This window comes from Salvelinus fontinalis, chromosome 20 (assembly GCF_029448725.1).
Source record: "Salvelinus fontinalis isolate EN_2023a chromosome 20, ASM2944872v1, whole genome shotgun sequence".
Taxonomy (NCBI): Eukaryota; Metazoa; Chordata; class Actinopteri; order Salmoniformes; family Salmonidae; genus Salvelinus; species Salvelinus fontinalis.
Genome location: NC_074684.1, coordinates 14,090,840 through 14,114,416, shown reverse-complemented (window position 1 = coordinate 14,114,416; position 23,577 = coordinate 14,090,840). Strand labels below are relative to the sequence as shown.

At 42.0% G+C, this 23,577-nt stretch overlaps 1 protein-coding gene across 2 annotated transcripts in view; it reads left to right on the top strand.

Moving 5' to 3' along the window:
• The window catches only part of jag2b (jagged canonical Notch ligand 2b), a 101,446-nt gene that overhangs the window by 28,623 nt on the left and 49,246 nt on the right, over window positions 1-23,577 (top strand). For both annotated transcript variants that reach the window (XM_055872482.1, XM_055872481.1), the window contains exons 3-6: window positions 2,081-2,135; window positions 9,604-9,861; window positions 12,659-12,719; window positions 17,228-17,358. In XM_055872482.1, coding sequence (XP_055728457.1) covers window positions 2,081-2,135; window positions 9,604-9,861; window positions 12,659-12,719; window positions 17,228-17,358 — 505 coding nt within the window. The remainder of the gene's footprint in view (window positions 1-2,080; window positions 2,136-9,603; window positions 9,862-12,658; window positions 12,720-17,227; window positions 17,359-23,577) is intronic.

Below are 23,577 nucleotides of genomic sequence, written 5' to 3'. Positions count from 1 at the left end.
CAGGTCAAAGGATTTAAGCAAATTACTCCAATTTTAGTTCAATCAACTTATGACTAGTGGATAAGAAGTAGCCTAGCTGTATGACACTTTACATGAACTCAGACTTGGTTTATCTGTTTTTGTCTTAGAATAGTGTTTATTTAGATTTTGTACTTTTTCTGCCCTGTAATCAAAATAGTACCTTCAGAAAGTTTTCACACCCCTTGACTTTTCATTCAAATATAGTTTTTCTTTTTTGTCAACGGTATACACAAAATACTCTGTCAAAGTGGAAGAAAAATTCAAACATTTGTAACAAATTCATGGAAACTAGATTTGTAATGTTTTCAAAATTCTTCAAGCTCTATCAAATTGGTTGTTGATAATTGCTTAACAAGCATTTTCAGGTCTTTCAGATTTAAGTCAACTGTAGTTCGGTCACTAAGGAACATTCACTGTCTTCTTGGTAAGCAACTCCAGTGTAGATTTGGCCTTGTTTTAGGTTATTGTCCTGCTGAAAGGTAAATTGATCTCCTATTGTATGGTGGAAAGCAGACTGAACAAGGTTTTCCTCTAGGATTTTGCCTGTGCTTAGCTCCAATTTTTTTTCTCTTTTTTTATCCTGAAAAACTCCATTCCTTTATGATTACAAGCATACCCATAACATGATGCAGCCACCACTATGCTTGAAATATGGAGAGTGCTACTCCGTAATATGTTTGGGGCAGATCAATAACTTGTATTCAGGACATAGGGAATTACTTTGCCACATTTTTTGCAGCATTACTTTATTGTCTTGTTGCAAACAGCATGCATGTTGTGGGATATTTTTATTCTCTACAGGCTTTAGTTTTTTCAGTCTGTTAATGAGGTTAGTATTGTGGAGTAACTACAATGTTTTTGATCGATCCTTAGTTTTCTATCACAACCATTAAACACTAAATGAGTGTTTTATATGCACAGTAATAATTTCAATATTAAACTGATTATGGCAGCAGGCAGAGTATTCAATAGTCATGCAAACACCTTACTTTGCTTATCTTAATCGGGGTAAGGTCAAATTTGAAGTAAGCATAGGCCGATTTAAAACACCATTTAAAATATGCTAAGCAAAAATAACATTGTCGCTGCATTTATCAGTGCCATCAGGTAGGCTGATTTTAAGATGTGTCCATCTAAACAGGATTATTAAAGATCCTTCTTGCCAAGCATGCAAACTTTTTAATCAAACTAAATTAATCTGACTATCCACAGTAATCACATTGTGTAACCTTACTCACTGTTTTTAAAGTCACCATTGGCCTCATGGTGAAATCCTTGAGCAGTTTCCTTCCTCTCCTGCAACTGAGTTAAGACGCATGTGTCTTTGTAGTGACTGGGTGTATTGATACACCATCCAAAGTGTAATTAATAACGTCACCATGTTCAAAGGGATATTCAATACTCTGCTTCCCCCATCTACTAATAGGTGCCCTTTGTGAGGCATTGGAAAATTTCCCTGGTCTTTGTGGTTGCAGTCTTATTTGAAATTCGCTAAACCTTACAATTACAGAGATGAGCTAGTCATTAAAAAAAGTCATGTAAAACACTTATTGCACAGTGAGTTCATGCAACGTATTATGTGACTTGTTAAGCACGTTTTTACACCTGAACGTATTTAGGCTTGCCATAACAACAGGGTTGAATACTTATTGCCAAAATATTTCAGCTTTTCATTTTTTATTAATTTGTAAACTTTTCCAAAAACATAATTTCACTTTATGGGGTATTTTCTGAAGGTACTGTATATTATACCTATAACCCAATGTTTTACATCTTTAAACACAATTAGGGTCAAATTTTGAACAATTTCAAAAAATGTAATTACTCTTAGTCACATGGTTTTATGTAGTTAACTAACTCGATTTTATTTGTAATCATTTGACAGCCCTATTTTCAACACACACATTGAGCGTAGGCCATGTGGCTCCCATGGCTTTTTTTTTTCTAGACAAGGTGCTCCTGTGGCACATTCCTATTTCAGGGATAATGCTCTTTGGCAGAATGCACACATGTTAGAGCCCCGATGGTCATGAGTTCTGACTCTCCTCTCTCTCTCTAGCGGGCGTACTCCCTCATCGTGGAGGCATGGGACTGGGACAACTCCACCCGCAACAGTGAGTACAAGATTGCATACACCCACCCACTCACCCTTCCTTTCTTTGCCATTACCATGGTTACCGTCGTTGTTCAATTTTTGGAGACACTTTATTAACACGGCAGCGCTACTGTAACTGGAGGAATAGAGTTGGATCATTTGCTAACGGTGAACTGTATTAGCTGGCTAGCTAATCATCATGGCTAACCTCGACGAAAACACATGTAGTGCCATGGGCTCCACAGTAAAAAAATCTAGATTTATTCACTTTCAATTTGCGTAATAAATCCTACATTGAGTTATATACTTTCTTATGTATAATAATTGAAAAAAGCGTTCAAGGCTGAGTGCGTGCGCAACTACGTGTGTGTGTGCGCTTGCCCCACTTTTGCCACATGGGCACAAACCTTTTTTTGATAGGATTGGGGTCATATGCCACTCGGCACTACTTCCAAGTCCCTACCACAAATCATGTGGTTGTAGAACATTTTGGTGTCGGATACTCTGTCAACCGCCTCGCACAGTCTGGTCTGCTCCTACCCTGCATAACAATCTATTGGCCTATTGGTGGAAATGTCTTCTGAAAAACTTGTGTGGGTTTTAGCTCCGAGGGTCTGCCACTTGGCAGCTGTATCCTGTTTTCTCCCTGGGCCGTCCTCTGGGTGTGCTCCCATCTCCCCTTTTTGCTGCTTGAGGAAGTGTTGTGAGGAAGAGGCAGAACTGATGGAGGAATATAGTGTGTGAGCAGAGGTGATGGACACTAGTGGATGTCTGTGCGCATGGCCCTACGGCTGTCCTCCAGAATGTACTACTAACTGCAGACTACTGAATGCATTATGATTGGGTATCCTGGTTAATGCTGCAGGTACTGTAACTGCTGCACTTTCCACTGACTTTTTGTGTTTAGCCGGCGGCCACAGAGCTTGTATAAATCTGTCAAATGTATCATCCAATGGCTTTTCAGTGGCTCATGTTGACGGACAACGATGAGTACGGACGAGCATCCACACTTGTTTTTATTATGCAACTTGTTACTTTTGATGAACTAATGTCAATTTCATCTGTTTTTCATCAGTGTCTGTCTGGCCACGGCCTGGTGCGTCATTCACATTAACCATAAGCAATCCATTACGTTGCGCCGGATGTCAATCATTTCAATGGGGACTGTCCACAATGGAGAGGAATCTCAATGCCCCCTTGTAGTTGAAGGCTCTGTCCGTTTTGAGACGGATACTCTGCGTCTTCAGTCCGGCCAGAGTCCATTGAAGAACAGGAAGTTACCAAACCACAGATGAACATTTTTGGTTTTCCATGATAGCTAGCAACTTGTAAACAATTACCTGTTGCTGTAAGTGAGTATTGTTTTATGTTAAGAAAATAATACACATTGGCATTTAAGCCAATTTATATTTTCTGTTCCCTCCCCTTTTTTATTTATTGTGATGGTAGTGGCGTTTTGTTTGAGGATTATTAGGTGGAGGTTGCTAGCTACAGTAAATCATAGCTTTTAGCTTTCAGAAACAAGTTGAGGAAAAAGGAACTAAACAAAACATATTTTATCAACTGAAACTATGTTTCTCCTGTCTTAAATGAAAATGCCCTATTTAACAATCTCCCAAATTAAATGTGATCTCTGACAAACTCTCCTCCAGCTTGTCTTGCCTTGTGAAACAACGATATTGCATGACGTTGACGTACCGTGTAATGAAATGCATCACGATGCAAACGGGGCATTGGTCCTAGTTTACGTCTTGAAAATAAAATAGTGTGGCTGTAAGGCAGATAAGCTGACTGGGTGGCTAGCTACTGGCTAATTAGCTCTGCAGCTGCAGCGCCAACCCTTTAGCCCCATGCTGATGTCACCATGCTCTAATGGCTGCCAAACTGCAAAGTATGTGGCATCCACATTAACTCAGTCTGACAGAGCTACTGCTATGATTTGAATTATTTTATTATTATAGTTTCATGCATCTTATAAGAAACTTTGCTATAGCAAAATGTAATAATTGTATGTACAGTGCCTTCAAAGTATTCACACCCTTTGACTTTCTCCACATTTTTTTACAGCCTCAATTTAAAAATGATTTCATTTTTTTCACTTGCCTACACACCCCATAATGACAAAGCAAAAAAGTTTTTTAGAAATTTTTGCAAATGTATTAAAAAGAAAGGTCTGAATAGTGGTTTTCATCAAGGATCTCTCTGTACTTTACTCCATTCATTGCTGCCTCGATCCTGCCACTGAAAAACATCCCCACAGCATGATGCTGTCACCATGCTTCACCATAGGGATGGTGCCAGGTTTCTTCCAGATGTGACACTTGGCATTCAGGGCAAAGAATTCAATCTTGGTTTCATCAGACCAGAGAATAATGTTTCTCATGGTTTGACAGTCTTTAGGTGCCTTTTGGCAAACTCCAAGCTGGCTGTCGTGTCTTTTTACTAAGGAGTGGCATCTGTCTGGTCACTCGACCATGATTGGTGGAGTGCTGCAGAGATGGTTGTCCTTTTGGAAGGTACTCCCATCTCCACAGAGGAACTCTGAAGCTCTGTCAGTGACCAATGGATTCTTGCTCACCTCCCTGACCAAGACCCTTCTCCCCCAATTACAGTTTGGCCGTGCAGCCAGCTCCAGGAAGAGTCTTGGTGGCTCCAAACATCTTCCGTTTAAGAATGATGGAGGCCACTGTGTTCTTGGACCTTAAATGCTGCAGAAATTTTTTGGTACCCTTCCCCAGATCTGTGCCTCGACACAATCCTGTCTCGGAGCTCTACGGACAATTCCTTCAACCTCATTGCTTGTTTTTTGCTCTGACATGCACTGTCAACTGTGGGACCTTATATAGACAGGTGTGTGTGCCTTTCCAAATCATGTCCAATCAATTGAATTGACCACAGGTGGGACTCTAAGTTGTAGAAACCTCAAGGATGATCAATGGAAACCTGATCACAATTTCAAGTTTAATAGCAAAAGTTCTGAGTTATGTAAATAAGGTACTCTTTTTAAATGTGCGAAAATTTCTACAAACCAGTTTTTGCTTTGTCATTATGGTGGAGTTTTAATCAATTTTAGAATAAAGCTGTCACGTGGTCTGAACTTTCAGAATACACTAGATATCTAGCTACACAACATGGCCAAATCTATGTGGACACCCCCTTAAATTAGTGGACTCGGCTATTTCAGCCACATCCGTTGCCGATCGGTGTATAAAATTGAGCATACAGCCATGCAATCTCCATAGACAAACATTGGCAGTGGATGATCCCGTACTGACAGTAGAATGACTTTCAACGTGGCACCTTCATAAGATTTCACCTTTCCAGCAAGTCAGTTTGTCAAATTTCTGCCCTGCTAGAGCTGCCCCAGTCAGTAAGTGCTATTATTGTGAAGTGGAAACGTCTAGGAGCAATAACGGCTCAGCCGCAACGTGGTAGGCGCGAACGGGACCGCCGAGTGCATGTAGAAATCGTCAGTCCTCGGTTGCAACACTCACTACTGAGTTCCAAACTGCCTCTAAATAACGTCTACACAATAACTGTTCGTCAGGAGCTTCATGAAATGCTTTCCAAGGCCGAGCAGCTGCACACAAGCCTAAGATCGCAATGCCAAGTGTCGGCTGGAGTGGCGTAAAGCTCGCCGCCATTGGACTCTGTGTAAACGCGTTCTCTGGAGTGATGAATCACGCTTCACCATCTGGCAGTCTGACGGACGAATCTGTGTTTGACAGATGCCAAGAGATCGCTACCTGCCCCAATGCGTAGTGCCAAATATAAAGTTTGGAGTAGTAATTGGGTGAAGGGAATGGTCTCCAGTGAAGGGAAATTGTACCGCTACAGCATACAATGACATTCCAGAAGATTCTGTGATTCCAAGTTTGTGGAAGGTCCTTTACTGTTTTCAGTATGACAATGCCGCTGTGCACAAAGCGAGATCCATAAAAAAATGGTTAGTCAAGATCGGTGTGGAAGGACTTGACTGGTCTGCACAGAGCCCTGACCTCAACCTCATCGAACACCTTTGGGATAAATTAGTCCGCAGGCTTAATAGCCCAACATTGCCTGACCGCACTAATGCTCTTGAGGCTGAATGGAAGCAATTCCCCTCAGCAATGTTCCAACATCACTCAACACAATGCCACAGATGTCTCAAGTTGAGGGAGTGTGCAATTGGCATGCTGACTGCAGGAATGTCCACCAAAGCTGTTGCCAGGTAATTTAATCTTCATTTCACTACTAAAAGCTACCTCAATGTAATTTGGCAATATGGAGAATGAACACAATTGCATTTTATCAATGGCAATTTGAATGCACAGATGGTGACGAGATCTTGAGGCCCATTGTTGTGCCATCACCTCACGTTTCAGCATAATGCACGGCCCCATGTTGCAAGGCTCTGTACACAATTTCTGGAAGCTGAAAATGTCTGTTCTTCCATGGCCTTTTATACTCACCAGACATGTCACCTATTGAGCATATTTGGTATGCTCTAGATCGATGTGTAAGACTGCGTGTTCCAGGTCCCCTCCAATATCCAGTAACTTTGCACTCACATACACACTGCAGTGTAAAAACATTTGAGAAAACAAAACAAAATTTCTTGACTTTCAAGTAGTATGTATATATGTATGTGATGACCAGTGGCACAGGAAGATTTAGCACGTGTGTTGACTCACCAACATGATGTCCTCCAGTAGGGCCCCCGGGGACCTCAGGAAAGTGCCTGAAAGGCTGTTTGCGTTGTGTTTATCAAGCAGGATGTGCTGCGGACGGCTCAGTGTTTAGACACTGAGCAGCGCGGCCCGGGGGCCATTGTTCTCTGTCTGGAAGCACTGGGGGTTATTTCTGTTATTGTTGCTTAATTTGTCCGATGTTGTCAGAGGAAGGTGTGTGTGTGCGCTCATGAGATTGGGATATGTGTTGTAAAGGAACGCAAGGGAGGCGGGGAAGCCCGGAGCATTGGGGCAGAGGATATCACAGGCCCCCTATTTCCACAGCGTTTGTCGTTTCTGATCCCACTGTGAGTGCCTTCATTGTCGGAGTTGGCCGAGCAGAAATATTGAATAGTTATTGTGAGCGTAGCATGCTGCGGGCTAGCACCTATCCAACCAAACCATAAACAGCAATGCCCGTTTGGATGCAAAGAGCATAGTGGTATTAGCATACACCACTGAGGATAGCAAACGGTTGTTATGCTGTAGATTGAGTCGGGTACTTAAAATTCAGATGGTCATTTGCCGACTGGACCACCCATGTGAGCATCTCCCTCAACCCACAGATTTTAATCTACTCTTTGTGTTGGTTGTTTCTGTATAAACTATTGAGATAATAATTTGGACACTGCTGAATTGGATGTGGCAGGTCTTCCCAGGTTAATCGGCAAGTTACGTGTCGATTGTGAAAGTTGGCTTCCTTTCGGTCTCTTCATCACTGATCGACTCGTTGGAAGCAATAAAGTAGAATCCTATTTAACAACAGTAACAAGGAATCAATTTTAGTATTGATGCGCAGTCCTGGTGTATTCTTGCAACTGTCAATGACAATGCACTAGTTCAAGGGTCACAACTATATTAAGCCTTAGGCCAGGGGTGGGCTAACCTTTTCGTTCGAGGGCCATATTGGGGTTTTGAAATTCAATGGAGGGCCGCACATTTTTTGGGGGACCGATTTTAGTTTGTCAATCAATTTGCAGGCTAGAAAAAGAGTAGTTATTTGAAAATGTATAGGTCCATTAGAAATTCTATGTACTTTCTGTCTAGTTTTAATGTTGAGTTTTCCTTGTTTTCTTCTTTACTTTAACCTATCTATGGTATGTGGGACGGTAGCGTCCCAGCTCTTCAACAGCCAGTGAAACTGCAGGGCGCCAAATTCAAAAAAACAGAAATCCCATAAATAAAATTCCTCAAACATACATGTATTTTACACCATTTTAAAGATACACTTGTTGTAAATCCAGCCACAGTGTCCAATTTCAAAAAGCTTTAAGACGAAAGCAAACCAAACGATTGTTAGGTGAGTGCCTATTCACAGAATAACACAGCCATTTTTCCAGCCAAAGAGGATTCACAAAAAGCAGAAATATAGATAAAATGAATCACTAACCTTTGATCTTCATCAGATGACACTCATAGGACTTCATGTTACACAATACATGTATGTTCGGTGAAGTTCATATTTATATACAAAAATCTGAGTTTACATTAGTGCGTTACGTTCAGTAGTTCCAAAACATCCGGTGATTTTGCAGAGAGCCACATCAATTTACAGAAATACTCATTATAAATGTTGATGAAAATACAAGTGTTATGCATGGAATTTTAGATGCACTTCTTAATGCAACCGCTGTGTCAGATTTCAAAAAAGCTTCACGGAAAAAGCAAACCATGCAATTATCTGAGGTCGGCGCTCGGAGCCCAATCAAGACAAATATATCCGCCATATTGTGCAGTCAACAGAAGTCAGAAATAACATTATAAACATTCACTTACCTTTGATCTTCATCAGAATGCACTCCCATGAATCACAGTTCCACAATAAATGTTTGTTGTTCGATAATGTCCATTTATGTCCAAATTCCTCGTTGTTCGAGCGCTCGGTACACTTTCCAAACTCACGACGCGCGGGCAAGTCCAGCGGAAAGTACGGACGAAAAGTTAAAGTTATAGAGTCCATTAAAAACGTTTAAAAACGATGTTTTTAACATAATTCTTCAATAATGTTCCAACCGGAGAATTCCTTTATCTTCAGAAGTGCGCTGGAACAGAGCTCGCGCCCACATGAACGCGCATGTTCAGGTCATGGTAGTCCTTACTCAATCCCCTCTCATTCGGCCCCACTTCACAGTAAAAGCATCAGACAAGGTTCTAAAGACTGTTGACATCTAGTGGAAGCCTTAGGAAGTGCAATATTACCAATATCCCACTATCTTCAATAGGAGCTGAGTTGAAAAATCGAGGCCAACCTCATATTTCCCACTTCCTGTTTGGATTTTTTCTCAGGTTTTTGCCTGCCATACGAGTTATGTTATACTCACAGACATCATTCAAACAGTTTTAGAAACTTCAGTGTTTTCTATCCAAATCTACTAATAATATGCATATTCTAGCTTTTATGGCTGAGTAGCAGGCCGTTTACTCTGGACGTGAAAATACTGCCCCCTACCCCAAAGAAGTTAACCTCTCACGGGCATATTGAATGGGCTCATTCTGCCTGCTGGGCTAGTTTGCCACCCCTGCCTTGGGCCTGCTTGCCCATCTTCTCAGATGCCTCTGATTATAATGACTATAATAAAGTAAATCAGACTGCAAATTGACAATTTAACCTGATCTGCCAAACTTCTATTTTAATGAATGATAACATGTTATACTTTGATTACACTTACACCCTTGCAAATGCCATTCTCTGTTGACAATTCCATTGACCGTCAGGACCATTTTAAATGTTTTTCTTCATAACCTGAAACTTTCGTTTTAATCTTCCTTTTTTGGCAGATGACGAGGAGCTGCTGATTGAGCGGAGCATCCACACAGGCATGATCAACCCTGGCGACCACTGGCAGACCATCCAGCACGATGGGCCCGTGGCGCGCCTCGAGTATCGCATCCGGCTCAAGTGTGACGAGAACTACTACGGCAGCAAGTGCAACAAGCAGTGCCGGCCGCGTGACGACTACTTCGGCCACTACCGCTGCGAGCAGTCGGGCAACCGCGTGTGCCTGGAGGGCTGGATGGGTAAAGACTGCCAGACGGGTGAGTTGGCGATCTTGGCACGTTAGCATATGATTCCAATTCAGCGGGGGGGAGGGGACAAATTCCATTAGGTGGCAATGGTTTATTTGTACTGGGCATGCTAGCAAGCTCTGAGCTCTTTAGTCCGAGTGCTACAGGTATAAACGGTGGCCTTTATTAAAAGCCGCTCTATGGCCTCTGCTGCTTGATAAATGGAAATGGCCCGCTCCCCTGCTTTTATAGTCCATTGGTAATCCTTCTTGATCTGCTGAGTATATGTTTCTGATAGAATGTAGTCAGTTTAAAGCTGCTATATTGTAACATTTCAGCGATTTACATTCTATTCCAATTGTTTTTGTGTATGACTTTGCGTTAGTTTCTTTCCTGATCATACTCTTGAAAGAAGTCATTTCAGATGCTTAAACTACTGTTATATTGTTTTCAACCTTGGATGACCTTCTGTATTTGTATACACTGAAGATGGGCAGCTAGGCCACTCTGACCAGAATGTCCATCAGGGACCTTTAGGGAGGCAGGTGCCCTGATTTTCATTATTCACAACTCCAAATTCATAACGTACCAATGGCCTCTGTAGCCAAATTGTCAACATTTATAAGCCTATTTTATTTTCTACAACAGAGACAGCAAGCTAGTGCCAGTGAATGATGTATATATGCTAGTTAGCTATGCTTTTGAAACAAACTTGTTTTTTACTTGATTTGAGTTTGCTCTGCTGCTGATATGTCTCTTACTGGCAAGCAGTCAAATTGAGGGACAAAGAACAGCTAACTGTGTAACAGATCCAACTCAAAAGTAGCCTCCTACCAGTATTCAAGTGTCCCTGCCTGGCACCCACAGCCAGTGGCCACTGCATGAAGTCTGACGAGTGCACTCTTGGAGGTGGTCTTTTCTGAGATTCAAGAAATTGGAAATTTGATGTGCAATTCATAACATTTAAAATAAAGTATTTCAACAAATTCCAAAAATCCATTTAATCTGCGAAGGCACATTTTCATAGTAGGGCAAATGTTCGGCGCTCTCTGAAGCATGATGTCCTGCTGACTACATTCTACATTCATTTTATTTTCACCTCAAGGAATGAAATTCCTTTACTACTTTATCGTAGACATTATGTGGAGAAGAGATATTACTGAGATCACCTTTTTAAAGCTTGTTAGACTAGCCACCCTGTCTTCCCCCTCGTGCTGCAGCTGTCGTGAAAATAGCATGCACACACACTGGCACAGAGGCTGTCTCAGGACTGGGTGTTTATCATTCTGTAGTAGGCTACACCTGTCATTCAGCTGATCGACGCATCCTACTCTATGCTGTAGACCTATCAATAAGGTGGTAACCAACCATTCAGTGCTTCAGGTGTGTTCATTGTCAGTGACAACTGCAATTAATACTTTAATGTACATCTAATGAAAACATATTGAAACTCATATTTAAATGTAGCAATTCAACAACAAACGCTGTTTAGCCTGCGCATCTTTTACATCAAGCCATTGCTTTCCTCGTAGCTCAAGTAGTTTTACATTTTTCTAATGGTTGTATTTTTTGGGGCTCTTTTCACTATGCTCCTCTGTCCTGTGCAACCATTTTGCAATGCATCAGTGCAACAACGAACGTGATCACACCATCGCGTGTGCACTCTCTCCTTTCAAACACCCTTATTTTACATTCAGCAAGCTGGAATCTCTCCTCGATAGGCTAGTAGTAGTAATTATAATGCTACGAATTAAGTGTACAATAAGCGATTGTAGTCTAGTTTTTCCTAGGATTCCAAGAGGAGTAGCTGAGAGGCCAGGTGCGTAAATGCGCAGAGTGAACAGTGATGACGGTATAGCCCAGGTTAGAAGTGTATGCAACCCATCATGCATTAGCTAAATATTAGGCCTAACAGTACAGTGAATACACAATGAATTTACAGTGGAATATATATTTTCATAAGATTATGAAATGACAACCTAGGAAAGATAGTTTGCTCCCCATACTTCGCGCCAGTCCCCGCGGGCACGCAGCGCAAATCTCCCCAAATTAAGGTTTTTGATCATACCCAGGCTATAACACCACAATGCAATAATGCATTTTATTTATATATATTTTTTTCTTGTAAAGAATTCTAGGGTGTAAACTGCAGTGGATATGATATGCCATTTCAATAACTGCTAAAAGCCCTGCGTTTAATGTTTCATTGCAAAAGACTCTATCCTAGGCCTGATTTGGGCAACCATTTGGAGCTGTAATGGGTCTCTTCACAGTCTGCAAGGTCCAGAAAGCCACATCAGCAGGAGAGTAGATTTTGTCAAGATGTATCAACGTTAACAGATGAGAAAATGGCCTCCTGATACGCTGTTTGTCATGGATCATCATTCTCCGAAATTATCCTATATAAAAAGTGCTCTGAAAGGGATCCAAACGATACCTCATTATCGTTCTCCTCTTTCTGTAATTATCACTAGTGTGAACACTCCTGTTCACTTGAATTAGAATTAGTTTAAAAAAAAATACCATCCTTGGTGTGGACTGCCTTTTTAGAATGGGCTAGCTGCAGTGTAAGAGGTAGCGGGGTGTTGGTGGTAGTTTGGGGGAGATGGCGGGGCTCACTAAATCACCCCATTTGACCTTAGTAGTCAAGGGGTTAGAGGAGGGTGGAGAAGAGGTTTTCTTTGGGGGTTCAAGTTTTGCACTTTGAGTGAAAGCAAATAAACGAGCCCCCCTTACTCTTTCTTGCGCTTTCTCTTAATACTCTGTTCTCGTTCACCCTCTTGCTTGATCTCCCTCTTCCACCCTCTCTACTCCCTCTCTCTCACAGCGATCTGCAAGCAAGGCTGCAACCTGTTACATGGAGACTGCTCAGTCCCGGGGGAATGCAAGTAAGCTCCTTTAACATCTCCCTATCACAAATCATTTGAACTGAGCTAAGCAATACAAAGTAATATTTTTTTATGACCAAGGTTTTCTGCCTACGATGTAACTTAGAAATATGATATCAATATCTGTGGTTGAGCTGAACTATTAGAATGGAGTCCTGAGTGCATTGAGACATGGCCTGCGGCAAATTGTCTTCACATACAACAGGCTCATTCTGTTCAGCGCAACTCGGGGTAACTGTACTACTTAACTTGTAACTGTATATCAAACATAGTGATCATAAATGTTGACACTGAGTTTTATGATATTGAAAGGTGAAGTGCACATTTGGACTCGCGGGTGTTTGGCTTGCATGATATCAGTGGTATTTATTATAATCCTCAACGTCTCATCTTTCAACATAGATGGAGCCCTCATAATTTACAGTATTTCCCTCATCTGACAAAATATTTGCAAAAGTTTCCCAATTAGCGGTAGGGATCAGGACAACTTCTTCAGAACAACTGTCAGTTAAGACCCATACAGAGCTGTGATGCATAGACCGTGAGCTCTGACGTCATGTATAGCATGTTACTGTACAGCCACCGCGCTCTAATTTAGGCGCTTATCAGTATCCAAATCTGCCATTTTCAACCCGTATAAGGGTACGTGTGTAAAGAGCTACGGAATGGAGAGCCTGATGTGTTTGTTTCCCTGTGAAGGGAGGATATTACACAATATCCTGTCAATCACCTAAACTTCCCGCCTTCCCAATTCCCCCAACCAACCCTCCCGTCTTACCGGATGGACTGACTGGCTTCCCTGCCGTCATCAGGAAGGGAGCGCTGGTACGAGCCAGATTACAGCTAACCGGCCACTCAGAATGTGCCGGGGTTGAGTGAGCGGCGACCTCATTTCCTCGCTCCGTAACGAATCCAAATGAAAGGCCTCATCGTACTCGATTCAAAGTAATTTTTTGTTGAGGCACCTCAACGGGCTCCGACAGTACAGGCAAAAGAAAAGTGTCAGGGGAATACGAGGTCTGGAGCTGCAGCGGTTCACTGTGTTGGTGGGTACACATGCTGTTATATTGGTCGAAGCAATAGACTTTCTCCGACACATTGTTGAGCCCTTACAATGCTCCTCGACTACTCATGGTATTTTGCAACCTCTGTTCAGTGACAGACAAGTTTCATTTCAGAGCGACAAACATAGTCTGTTTGAAAATGCTATATCTGCCACACTTGCAGAGAAAAAAGTAGCACTGCAATGTTTTACAGTCAAATGTCACAAATTACTTTTATAAAGTTACGCAAATATTTTTGAATTTTTTTTTTTTTTACTATTTAAAAAAAGTGCGTGCGTGTATATCAGTGAAAAAAGAAACGACCCTGTCTTTCAAAGAGAATTCGTAGAAATCCAAATAACTTCACAGATCTTCATTGTAAAGGGTTTAAACACTGTTTCCCATGCTTGTTCAATGAACCATAAACAATGAATGAATAAACAATGAATGAACATGCACCTGTGGAACGGTCGTCAAGACACTAACCGCTTACAGACGGTAGGCAATTAAGGTCACAGTTAGAAGAACTTAGGACACTAAAGAGGCTTTTGTACTGACTCTGAAAAACACCAAAAGAAAGATTATCAGTGTCCCAGCTCATCTGCATGAACGTGCCGTAGGCCTGTAAGGCAGGTCCTCACCAGGCAACGTTGTTGCATATGGGCACAAACACACCGTCGCTGGACAGGACTGGCAAAAAGTGCTCTTCACTGACGAGTCGCGGTTTTGTCTCACCAGGGTTGATGGTCAGATTCGCATTTATCGTCGACGGAATGAGCGTTACACCGAGACCTTTACTCTGGAGGGGGATCGATGTGGAGGGTCTGTCATAGTCTGGGGCGGTGTGTCACAGCATCATCGGACTGAGCTTGTCATTGCAGACAATCTCAACGCTGTGCATTACAGGGAAGACGTCCTCCCTCATGTCGTACCCTTCCTGCAGGCTCATCCTGACATGACCCTCCAGCATGACAATGCCACCACGCACAGAACGAGCATTATGACTGATTTCCTGCAAGACAGGAATGTCAGTGTTCTGCCATGGCCCGTGAAGAGCCCGGATATCAATCCCATTGAGCACGTCTGGGACCTGTTGGATCTGAGGGTGAGGGCTAGGGCCATTCCCCCAGAAATGTCCGGGAACTTGCAGGTGCCTTGGTGGAAGAGTGAGGCAACATCTCACCACAAGAACTGGCAAATCTGGTGCAGTCCATGAGATGCACTACAGTTCTTAATGCAGCTGGTGGCCACACCAGATACTGACTTACTTTTGGTTTTGACCTCCCCCCCTCTGCCTTTTGTTCAGGGACACATTATTCCATTTCTCTTACATGTCTCTGGAACTTGTTCAGTTTGTCTCAGTTGTTGAATCTTATGTTCATACAAATATTTACACATGTTAAGTTTGCTGAAAATAGTTGATGGTGAGGACTTTCTTTTTTTGCGGGGAGATGTATATATATATCTCACACACAGTAATATAAGATCTGTATGTAAAATACACGTTTAGCTGGAATGTAATTTTCACAATGGATAAGTATATATGTTTTGTGACAACCCATTTTAATCAAATCTAATAGTCACATTTTACAGACACACAGGTACCCATAAGCATTCATTTCTGGAAAAAAATATAGTGAAAAAGTGAAATTGGTCTCTATAGGGTTTTGGAAATATACTATGTGATACTACTAGTAAACGCGTAACCTGGCAACCCCGTGAGCCGAGTGTACACTTAAGTTTAAATATACACGCAATCGCCCTTGGGCAGCCTCGTAGGCACACAGAGTTTGGAAAGAGATCTCCAGTGGGAGAAGGGGGGGCAGGGGCTATTTTGGATACCTCAAAGGAGTCATTAGAGGTGGATTTGGACTGGAGCCATATTTGATGTGTAGGCTGGAGACATTCACAGCTATAGTGAAGCTAAGCATAGTTTGTTTCTGTCTTGCTCTTTGGGGTCTAGTACTGTAAAGCGCATTTATAATGAGTGTAGAAATACATTTGAATTTGATTCTGGATTTAAAAAAAATAAATGGCTATATATTGCTGCATAAAGTGTCTTTTTAGGTTGTATAAATGGAGAATGGGCCTAAATGTCTAAACCCTTTGACATTGAAATACATAGCTTCAATCTTACTCTATTTATGCTCTTACCATGACAACAATGGAAGAAAGGAAACAGCTGACTGGCCTCCGATGCAAATTAACTGACTTCAACCGTGCAAAAGATCTAACGAACTAATGTTAGCCTGAGGAATTTTACCCCTGTTAGCGTCGCATTAGCCTTACATCAAGGGCACATCCTTCTTGGCAGGGGTGTCAAACATGTGGCCCGCAAGCCCATTCAATCTGTCCCACATTGAAATTACCATATTGAAACTGTAGAAATAATAATTCCTACAGTGTTAGTCTTTTCACTCTGTCTAGCTTGCTAACAGTTATCAACATGAAAGCTAAAGACAATTTTTGGCAAATTTTGACAGTGAGGAAATATAATACATTTTAAGTGCAGCCCTCTGGACCTTGGTGGAGACAATGCGGCCCGCGGGTCAAAATTAGTTTGGCAACTCTGCTCTAGCTGTTAGCATAAATATTCGCACAGCTGCAATTGGTAATGTTGTGCTAGTGTTTGAGCTACTGCTAACAGGACACTTCTCAAGCCTCCGATACAGTGGAGGAGCAGCATGCTAGGTATGCGGCTAGCAGAGTTATGGAGACCTTGCCTGTGAGAGGAGCAGCAGCTGGACGTGCCGGTGCTGCAGGAGAGCAAGGCTCAAAATACCCCCAGCCGCTCCAAAACTGACAAGACAGCTGGGCTCACTGACTGCTCCGTATCGGAAAACCACTGGCCTTGGAATAGCAGGGTGCTGCTGTGTGACATGATTGGTGCACACACACACACTGATGCTTTGACTCACCACCCACACCGCGTACCGCCACAACAGCCTAGGAACCTCCCCCCAACAGTATTGGCCCCTATGGAACTATGGAAGTATTCTTAACCTCTAGTGCCCTGGAATGCTCTGCTAAGATTAGTTGGCACAAGGCCTTGATGGATGAAGGGATGGGTGAAAAGAGGTTGGATTCATTTAGAATTACTTGCTCTTTCGCCGAATCCCAACTAAGCTCCTACCCCTTATGCACTTGTGTAGATTTGAAAGGGTTGTATAGCTCTAAGCGTTATGTCTACAATTCCACCTCGCCTATTAGAAGGAAAAGGTGAGCTTATTCATACAATGCTTTACACCTATTCAATCCTCTCAGATCCACACAAGTGCAGCCAAAGGGTTCACGGATTGGTTTGTGATTGACAAAAGCCTGACTTTTTCAGCGGAAAATTTACTGAAACATTGTCTACCTGGATTTGTCCCATGAGAAACGCTCATTCTGTTAAAACCATTTTCCATTCCGTGCCCTAATGAACATGATGCGTGTGTTGATGGCGCTTGCCCTTGATGTTCACAGGTGCAACTATGGCTGGCAGGGCCAATTCTGTGACGAGTGTGTCCCCTACCCAGGCTGTGTTCACGGGACCTGTGTCATACCCTGGCAATGTAGCTGTGAGCGCAACTGGGGAGGCCTGCTGTGTGACAAAGGTAAGGCATAGGCGCACATACACACCATGGCTTGAATTTTAAGCGAAATCAAGTCAAATACTGTACATTTTAAAAGGGACGTTTCCACCCAGGTAGATGCCAGTCTTTCCCAGTCATTTGTGATTGAGGTCTGACGACAATACCTGGTGCATGTAACAGAAAGGTGCGTGGAATACGGACTGAGCATGACCAGTTTGGATGCATGCGCATATTATACTGTGTGTGTGTGTATACACTACCGTTCAAAAGTTTGGGGTCACTTAGAAATGTCCTTGTTTTTGAAAGAAAAGCAAAATAAACTTGTCCATTTTAAAATAACATCAAATTGATCAGAAATACAGTGAATACATTGTTAATGTTGTAAATGACTAACATGACTGGAAACGGCTGCATTTGTTTTAAATGGAATATCCACGAAGGGGTACAGAGGCCCATTATGAGCAACCATCACTCTTGTGTTCCAATGGCACGTTGTTAGCCAATCCAAGTTTATAATTTTAAAAGGCAAATTGATCATTAGTAAACCCTTTTGCAATTATGTTAGCACAGCTGAAAACTGTTAAAGAAGCAATAAAACTGGCCTTTAGACTAGTTGAGTATCTGGAGCATCAGCATTTGTGCGTTCGATTACAGGCTCAAAATTGCCAGACAAGACCTTTTCTCTTGAATCTCGTCTTTCTGTTCTTGTTCTGAGAAATGAAGGCTATTCCATGCGAGAAATTGCAGTTCTAAGTGACCCCAAACTTTTGAACACGTGTGTATGTAAAGGGAACCAGAAGGGAAGTCAGAAGTTTACATACACTTAGGTTGGAGTCATTAACTTGTTTTTCAACCACTCCACACATTTCTTGTTAACAAACTGTAGTTTGGGAAGTCGGTTAGGACATCTACTTTGTGCATAAGTCATTTTCCCAACAATTATTTACAGACAGATTATTTCACTTATAATTCACTGTAACACAGTTCCAGTGGGTCATAAGTTTACATACACTAAGTTGACTGTGCCTTTAAACAGCTTGGGAAATTCCCAAAAATTATGTCATGGCTTTAGAAGATTCTGACTCAAATGATGTCAATTAGCCTATTGGAGGTGTACCTGTGGATGTCTTTCAAGGCCTACCTTCAAACTCAGTGCCTCTTTGCTTGACATCATGGGAAAATCAAAAGAAATTAGCCAAGACCTCAAAAGAATTGTAGACCTCCACAAGTCTGGTTCATCATTGGGAGTAATTTCCAAATGCCTGAAGGTACCACGTTCATCTGTACAAACAATAGTACGCAAGCATGAACACCACGGGACCACGCAGCCATGATACCGCTCAGGAAGGGGACGTGTTCTGTCTCCTAGAGATTAACGTACTTTGGTGCGAAATGTGCAAATCAATCCCAGGACAACAGCAAAGGACCTTGTGAATGCTGGAGGGACGGGTACAAAACGATCTATATCCACAGTAAAATGAGTCCTATGTCGACATAACCTGAAGGCCGCTCAGCAAGGAAGAAGCCACTGCTCAAACTGCCATAAAAAAGCCAGACCATGGTTTGTAACTGCACATGGGGACAAAGATTGTACTTTTTGGAGAAATGTATTCTGTTTTGATGAAACAAAAATAGAACTGTTTTGCCGTAATGACCATCGTTATGTTTGGAGGAAAAAGGGGGGACGCTTGCAAGCCGAAGAACACCATCCCAACCGTGAAGCACGGGGGTGGCAACATTGTGTTGTGGGGGTGCTTTGCTGCAGGAGGGACTGGTGCACTTTACAAAATAGATGGCATCATAAGGATGGAAAATTGTGTGGATATATTGAAGCAACATCTCAAGATTTCAGTCAGGACGTTAAAGCTTGGTCGCAAATGGGTCTTCCAAATGGACAATGACCCCAAGCATACTTTCAAAGTTGTGGCAAAATGGCTTAAGGACAACAAAGTCAAGGTATTGGAGTGGCCATCACAAAGCCCTGACCTTAATCCTATAGAAACATTTGTGGGCAGAATTGAAAAAGCATGTGCGAGCAAGGAGGCCTACAAACCTGACTCGGGTACACTAGCTCTTTTAGGAGGAATTCACCCACTTATTGTGGAAGGCTACCTGAAACATTTGACCTAAGTTAACTTCTTGCGACTACAGGGGGTGCTGTTTTCTCATTAGCATAATTGCATTACAGACTAAACGGCTTCCTACAAAATTCTTGATCGTACAATATGCATATTATTATTATTATTGGATAGAAAACAGTCTCTAGTTTCTATAGGCGTTGGAATTTTGTCTCTGAGTGGAACAGAACTCATTCTACAGCAATTTCCCTGACATGGAGTCAGATTTCACACATTTTGGCCCCTGATCTGGAGTCAGTTTTAAGGCCACTGTTATTGCTCAAAGGATACGGACACTGCTTACGTCTTCCCCTGGATGCCTTTACGTGATGACGATTTGAATGGTATCGATTGCCCAATCACAGCCACTATAAAACAATAACACGTGTAGGTAGGAACTCTTTCCCAGATGCGTCAGGCGCGCAGAGGACACCGAACGGCTCTTTTTCCAAGCATTAGTGTAGCCAGTTATATTTTTCCGGTCATGTTTCTACTCGTTATAGGAGTTAAAAACATAAGGTAGTTAATTTAAACCGTTTCATAGCAATTTATATCCGTTTAGTGCGATTTTGAGGCATTGCTTTGTTGTGCACTTTGACGCGCTGGGCACATTTCGGACTCCCGGTCGTACGTTAGTGGGCATTTCGACGGACAAGTGGACATCTTTCGACCAAAAGAAGATTAGACCCAAGAAACAATTCTTTGCCCAAGATTCTGATGGAAGAACAGCTCACAGTAAGAACAATTTATAAAGATAAATCGTGTTTCTGTCGATAAATGTTAAACGTTTTTGTCGCCATCTTGTTTGCTATAGCTTCGCTTGGCGCAAGCTGTATTGAAAAGTAAGGATAATTTAAAAAATGTAAATCAGCGATTGCATTAAGAACTAATTTGTCTTTCGATTCCTGTCAACCCTGTATTTTTTAGTCAAGTATATGATTAGCTATTGATTAAACTAGATCACTCAAAGATGGCGACCGACTTTACCAGGCTTGTTTTGCTACTATTTTCATTGTATAACCACGTTTTTTTATGGCTAAATATGCACATTTTTGAACAAACTGTATATGTATGTTGTAATATGATGTTACAGGAGTGTCATCTGAAGGATTCTGAGAAGGTTAGTGAAAAAATTAATATATTTTGGCGATGATATGATATCGCTCTCTTTGGCTAGAATCAGTGCTCGGGTAACGTTTGCGTATGTGGTATGCTAATATAACGATTTATTGTGTTTTCGCCGTAAAACACTTAGAAAATCTGAAATGTTGTCTGAATTCACAAGATCTGTGTCTGTCCATTGCTATGTGCTGTGTATTTTTAAGAAATGTTTTATGATGAGTAAATTGGTAATACACGTTGCTGTCTATAGTAATTCTAGGAGCTTTGGTGAGATTTGTGATGCTGGCTGCAATGGCAAACTATGATTTATACCTGAAATATGCACATTTTTCTAACAAAACCTATCCTATACCATAAATATGTTATCAGACTGGCATCTGAGGTTTTTTCTTACATTTACATTTAAGTCATTTAGCAGACGCTCTTATCCAGAGCGACTTACAAATTGGTGCATTCACCTTATGACATCCAGTGGAACAGCCACTTTACAATAGTGCATCTAAATCTTTTAAAGGGGGGGGGGGGCAGAAGGATTGCTTTATCCTATCCTAGGTATTCCTTGAAGAGGTGGGGTTTCAGGTGTCTCCGGAAGGTGGTGATTGACTCCGCTGTCCTGGCGTCGTGAGGGAGTTTGTTCCACCATTGGGGTGCCAGAGCAGCGAACAGTTTTGACTGGGCTGAGCGGGAACTGTACTTCCTCAGTGGTAGGGAGGCGAGCAGGCCAGAGGTGGATGAACGCAGTGCCCTTGTTTGGGTGTAGGGCCTGATCAGAGCCTGAAGGTACTGAGGTGCCGTTCCCCTCACAGCTCCGTAGGCAAGCACCATGGTCTTGTAGCGGATGCGAGCTTCAACTGGAAGCCAGTGGAGAGAGCGGAGGAGCGGGGTGACGTGAGAGAACTTGGGAAGGTTGAACACCAGACAGGCTGCGGCGTTCTGGATGAGTTGTAGGGGTTTAATGGCACAGGCAGGGAGCCCAGCCAACAGCGAGTTGCAGTAATCCAGACGGGAGATGACAAGTGCCTGGATTAGGACCTGCGCCGCTTCCTGTGTGAGGCAGGGGTTAGTGGCTATCAATATCTTAGTTTAGCCGAATTGGTGATAGCTACTGGTGTTGAGAGAAGGGGGGGGGGGGTGCTCGTTAGAGGTTAAACAATTTAAAAGGCAACGCTACCAAATAATAATTAAGTGTATGTAAACGTCTGACCCACTGGGAATGTGGTGAAAGAAATAAGAGCTGAAATAAATCACACTCGTATTATTCTGACATTTCCCATTCTTAAAATATAGTGGTGATCCTTTTACTTGGATTAAATGTCAGGAATTGTGAAACTGAGTTTAAATGTATTTGGCTAAGGTGTATGTTAACTTCCGACTTCAACTGTACATACATACATGCATTGCATTACCAAAAGTATTTGGCCACCTGCTCATTGAACATCTCATTCCACAATCATGAACGTTAATATTGAGTTGGAATCCCTCTTTGCTGCTATAACAGCCTCCATTCTTCTGGGAAGGATTTCCACTAGAAGTTGGAACATTGCTGCCATGACCAGAGCGCATGCCCACTAGTGCCAGAGACGCAAAACCATTGCACCGTAAAAAATAGCATTACTGCCTCTTACAACAAGCAGATTTGCTGCTATTGCGCCGTCAGCGTTGCTGTGGAGACAAACCAATCCCCTTAGTAACTGATCGTGTACCTGTTTTTGTTACTTTGTTCCCTATTCATAATGCACAAATTAAAGTAGAAAAGTGCCTGATTTTCCCAAATGCATCTTAAGGCTAAGTTCATTGTGAGAACCTTTGTAGGAGCAGTGTTTCCCAAAACCATTTACTAAAGTTGCAGTTGAAAAAGCTTGTTATTTATAGACTGTCTCAGACCACTCGTAGAACGGTTAAGTCCGTCGCTAAATGCGTTTTTCCCCTACCGCTTCATTTGATACCCCGAAAATCTCCACTAAACACAGAATCAAGATGTCTTTCTGTGACCCCCGATAACTTCACAATGAAGTTGACTACAAATATGAAGTTGCTGATGTCGTTGCAATTGTTACAAGCAAAGCATAAAAAGATGCATCAAATGAAAACTGAGATGACTGAATTAAGATGTTTAGGCTACATAGGTTGTTCATTCAATTGAAATGTATTTTGCTAATTGTAGGCTGTCTAATTCCTACCGCAATGTATTTCATGATATGTAACCACGTGCGCAATGTGCCAAATCTTGAGTTAATGCGTTATTATAGGTTAAGCATTCGGATAAACTGCCTCAATATTTGCAGCTCTCTAGGAGCTGATCCATCGTCAGTATTGTGGTATAATTATGTTACGGTAAGAATTCAATGTAGAAAGCTCATCTGAGAGCAGCCTTGCCTTTCTTTCGATCCTATCAGTATCGACACTGCCTTAACGACTCACTTAGCCAAAGTTCTGTCTGCGTTTTGGGGAACGCATGTTACATCTTCGGCCGTTGTGGGGAAAAATGCATTGTTTTAACAATTAGGAAGCCTAAGTTCCATCGCTATCGAGACACCGGGCCCAAAGTCTGACCTGTACAGCACTTTGAGATATCAGCTGATGTAAGAAGGACTATATAAATACATTTGATTTGACAATTATTTTTTTTGTTGCCTCATAGATAATGAATCTAAGATCAAGTTTGTCTCTTTACCCCTTGTAATACTTAAGCTTAGGAGTTGGCAAGGGGAAACTGATCCTAGAGGAAACCTCTAGCCAGAGCTGACAATCGGGCCCTGCTAATGAGTGATGGAGATTTTAAATGTTGTTTTTTTGTTAGCGTTATTGCTAACAGGGTACTGGGCACTTATTTGAGTTGATACTGATGGTTACAGCAGAGGAAATCCCTCTAGCTGTTAGCATAAACACCTAACACACAGTAGTATTTGTACATTTGTGTTCATCGCTCCACTTCACGCCGTTATTATACTTGGGTGTGGAGTCTTATTATAATTTTTTGCATGCATTCCTGGACTCTCAA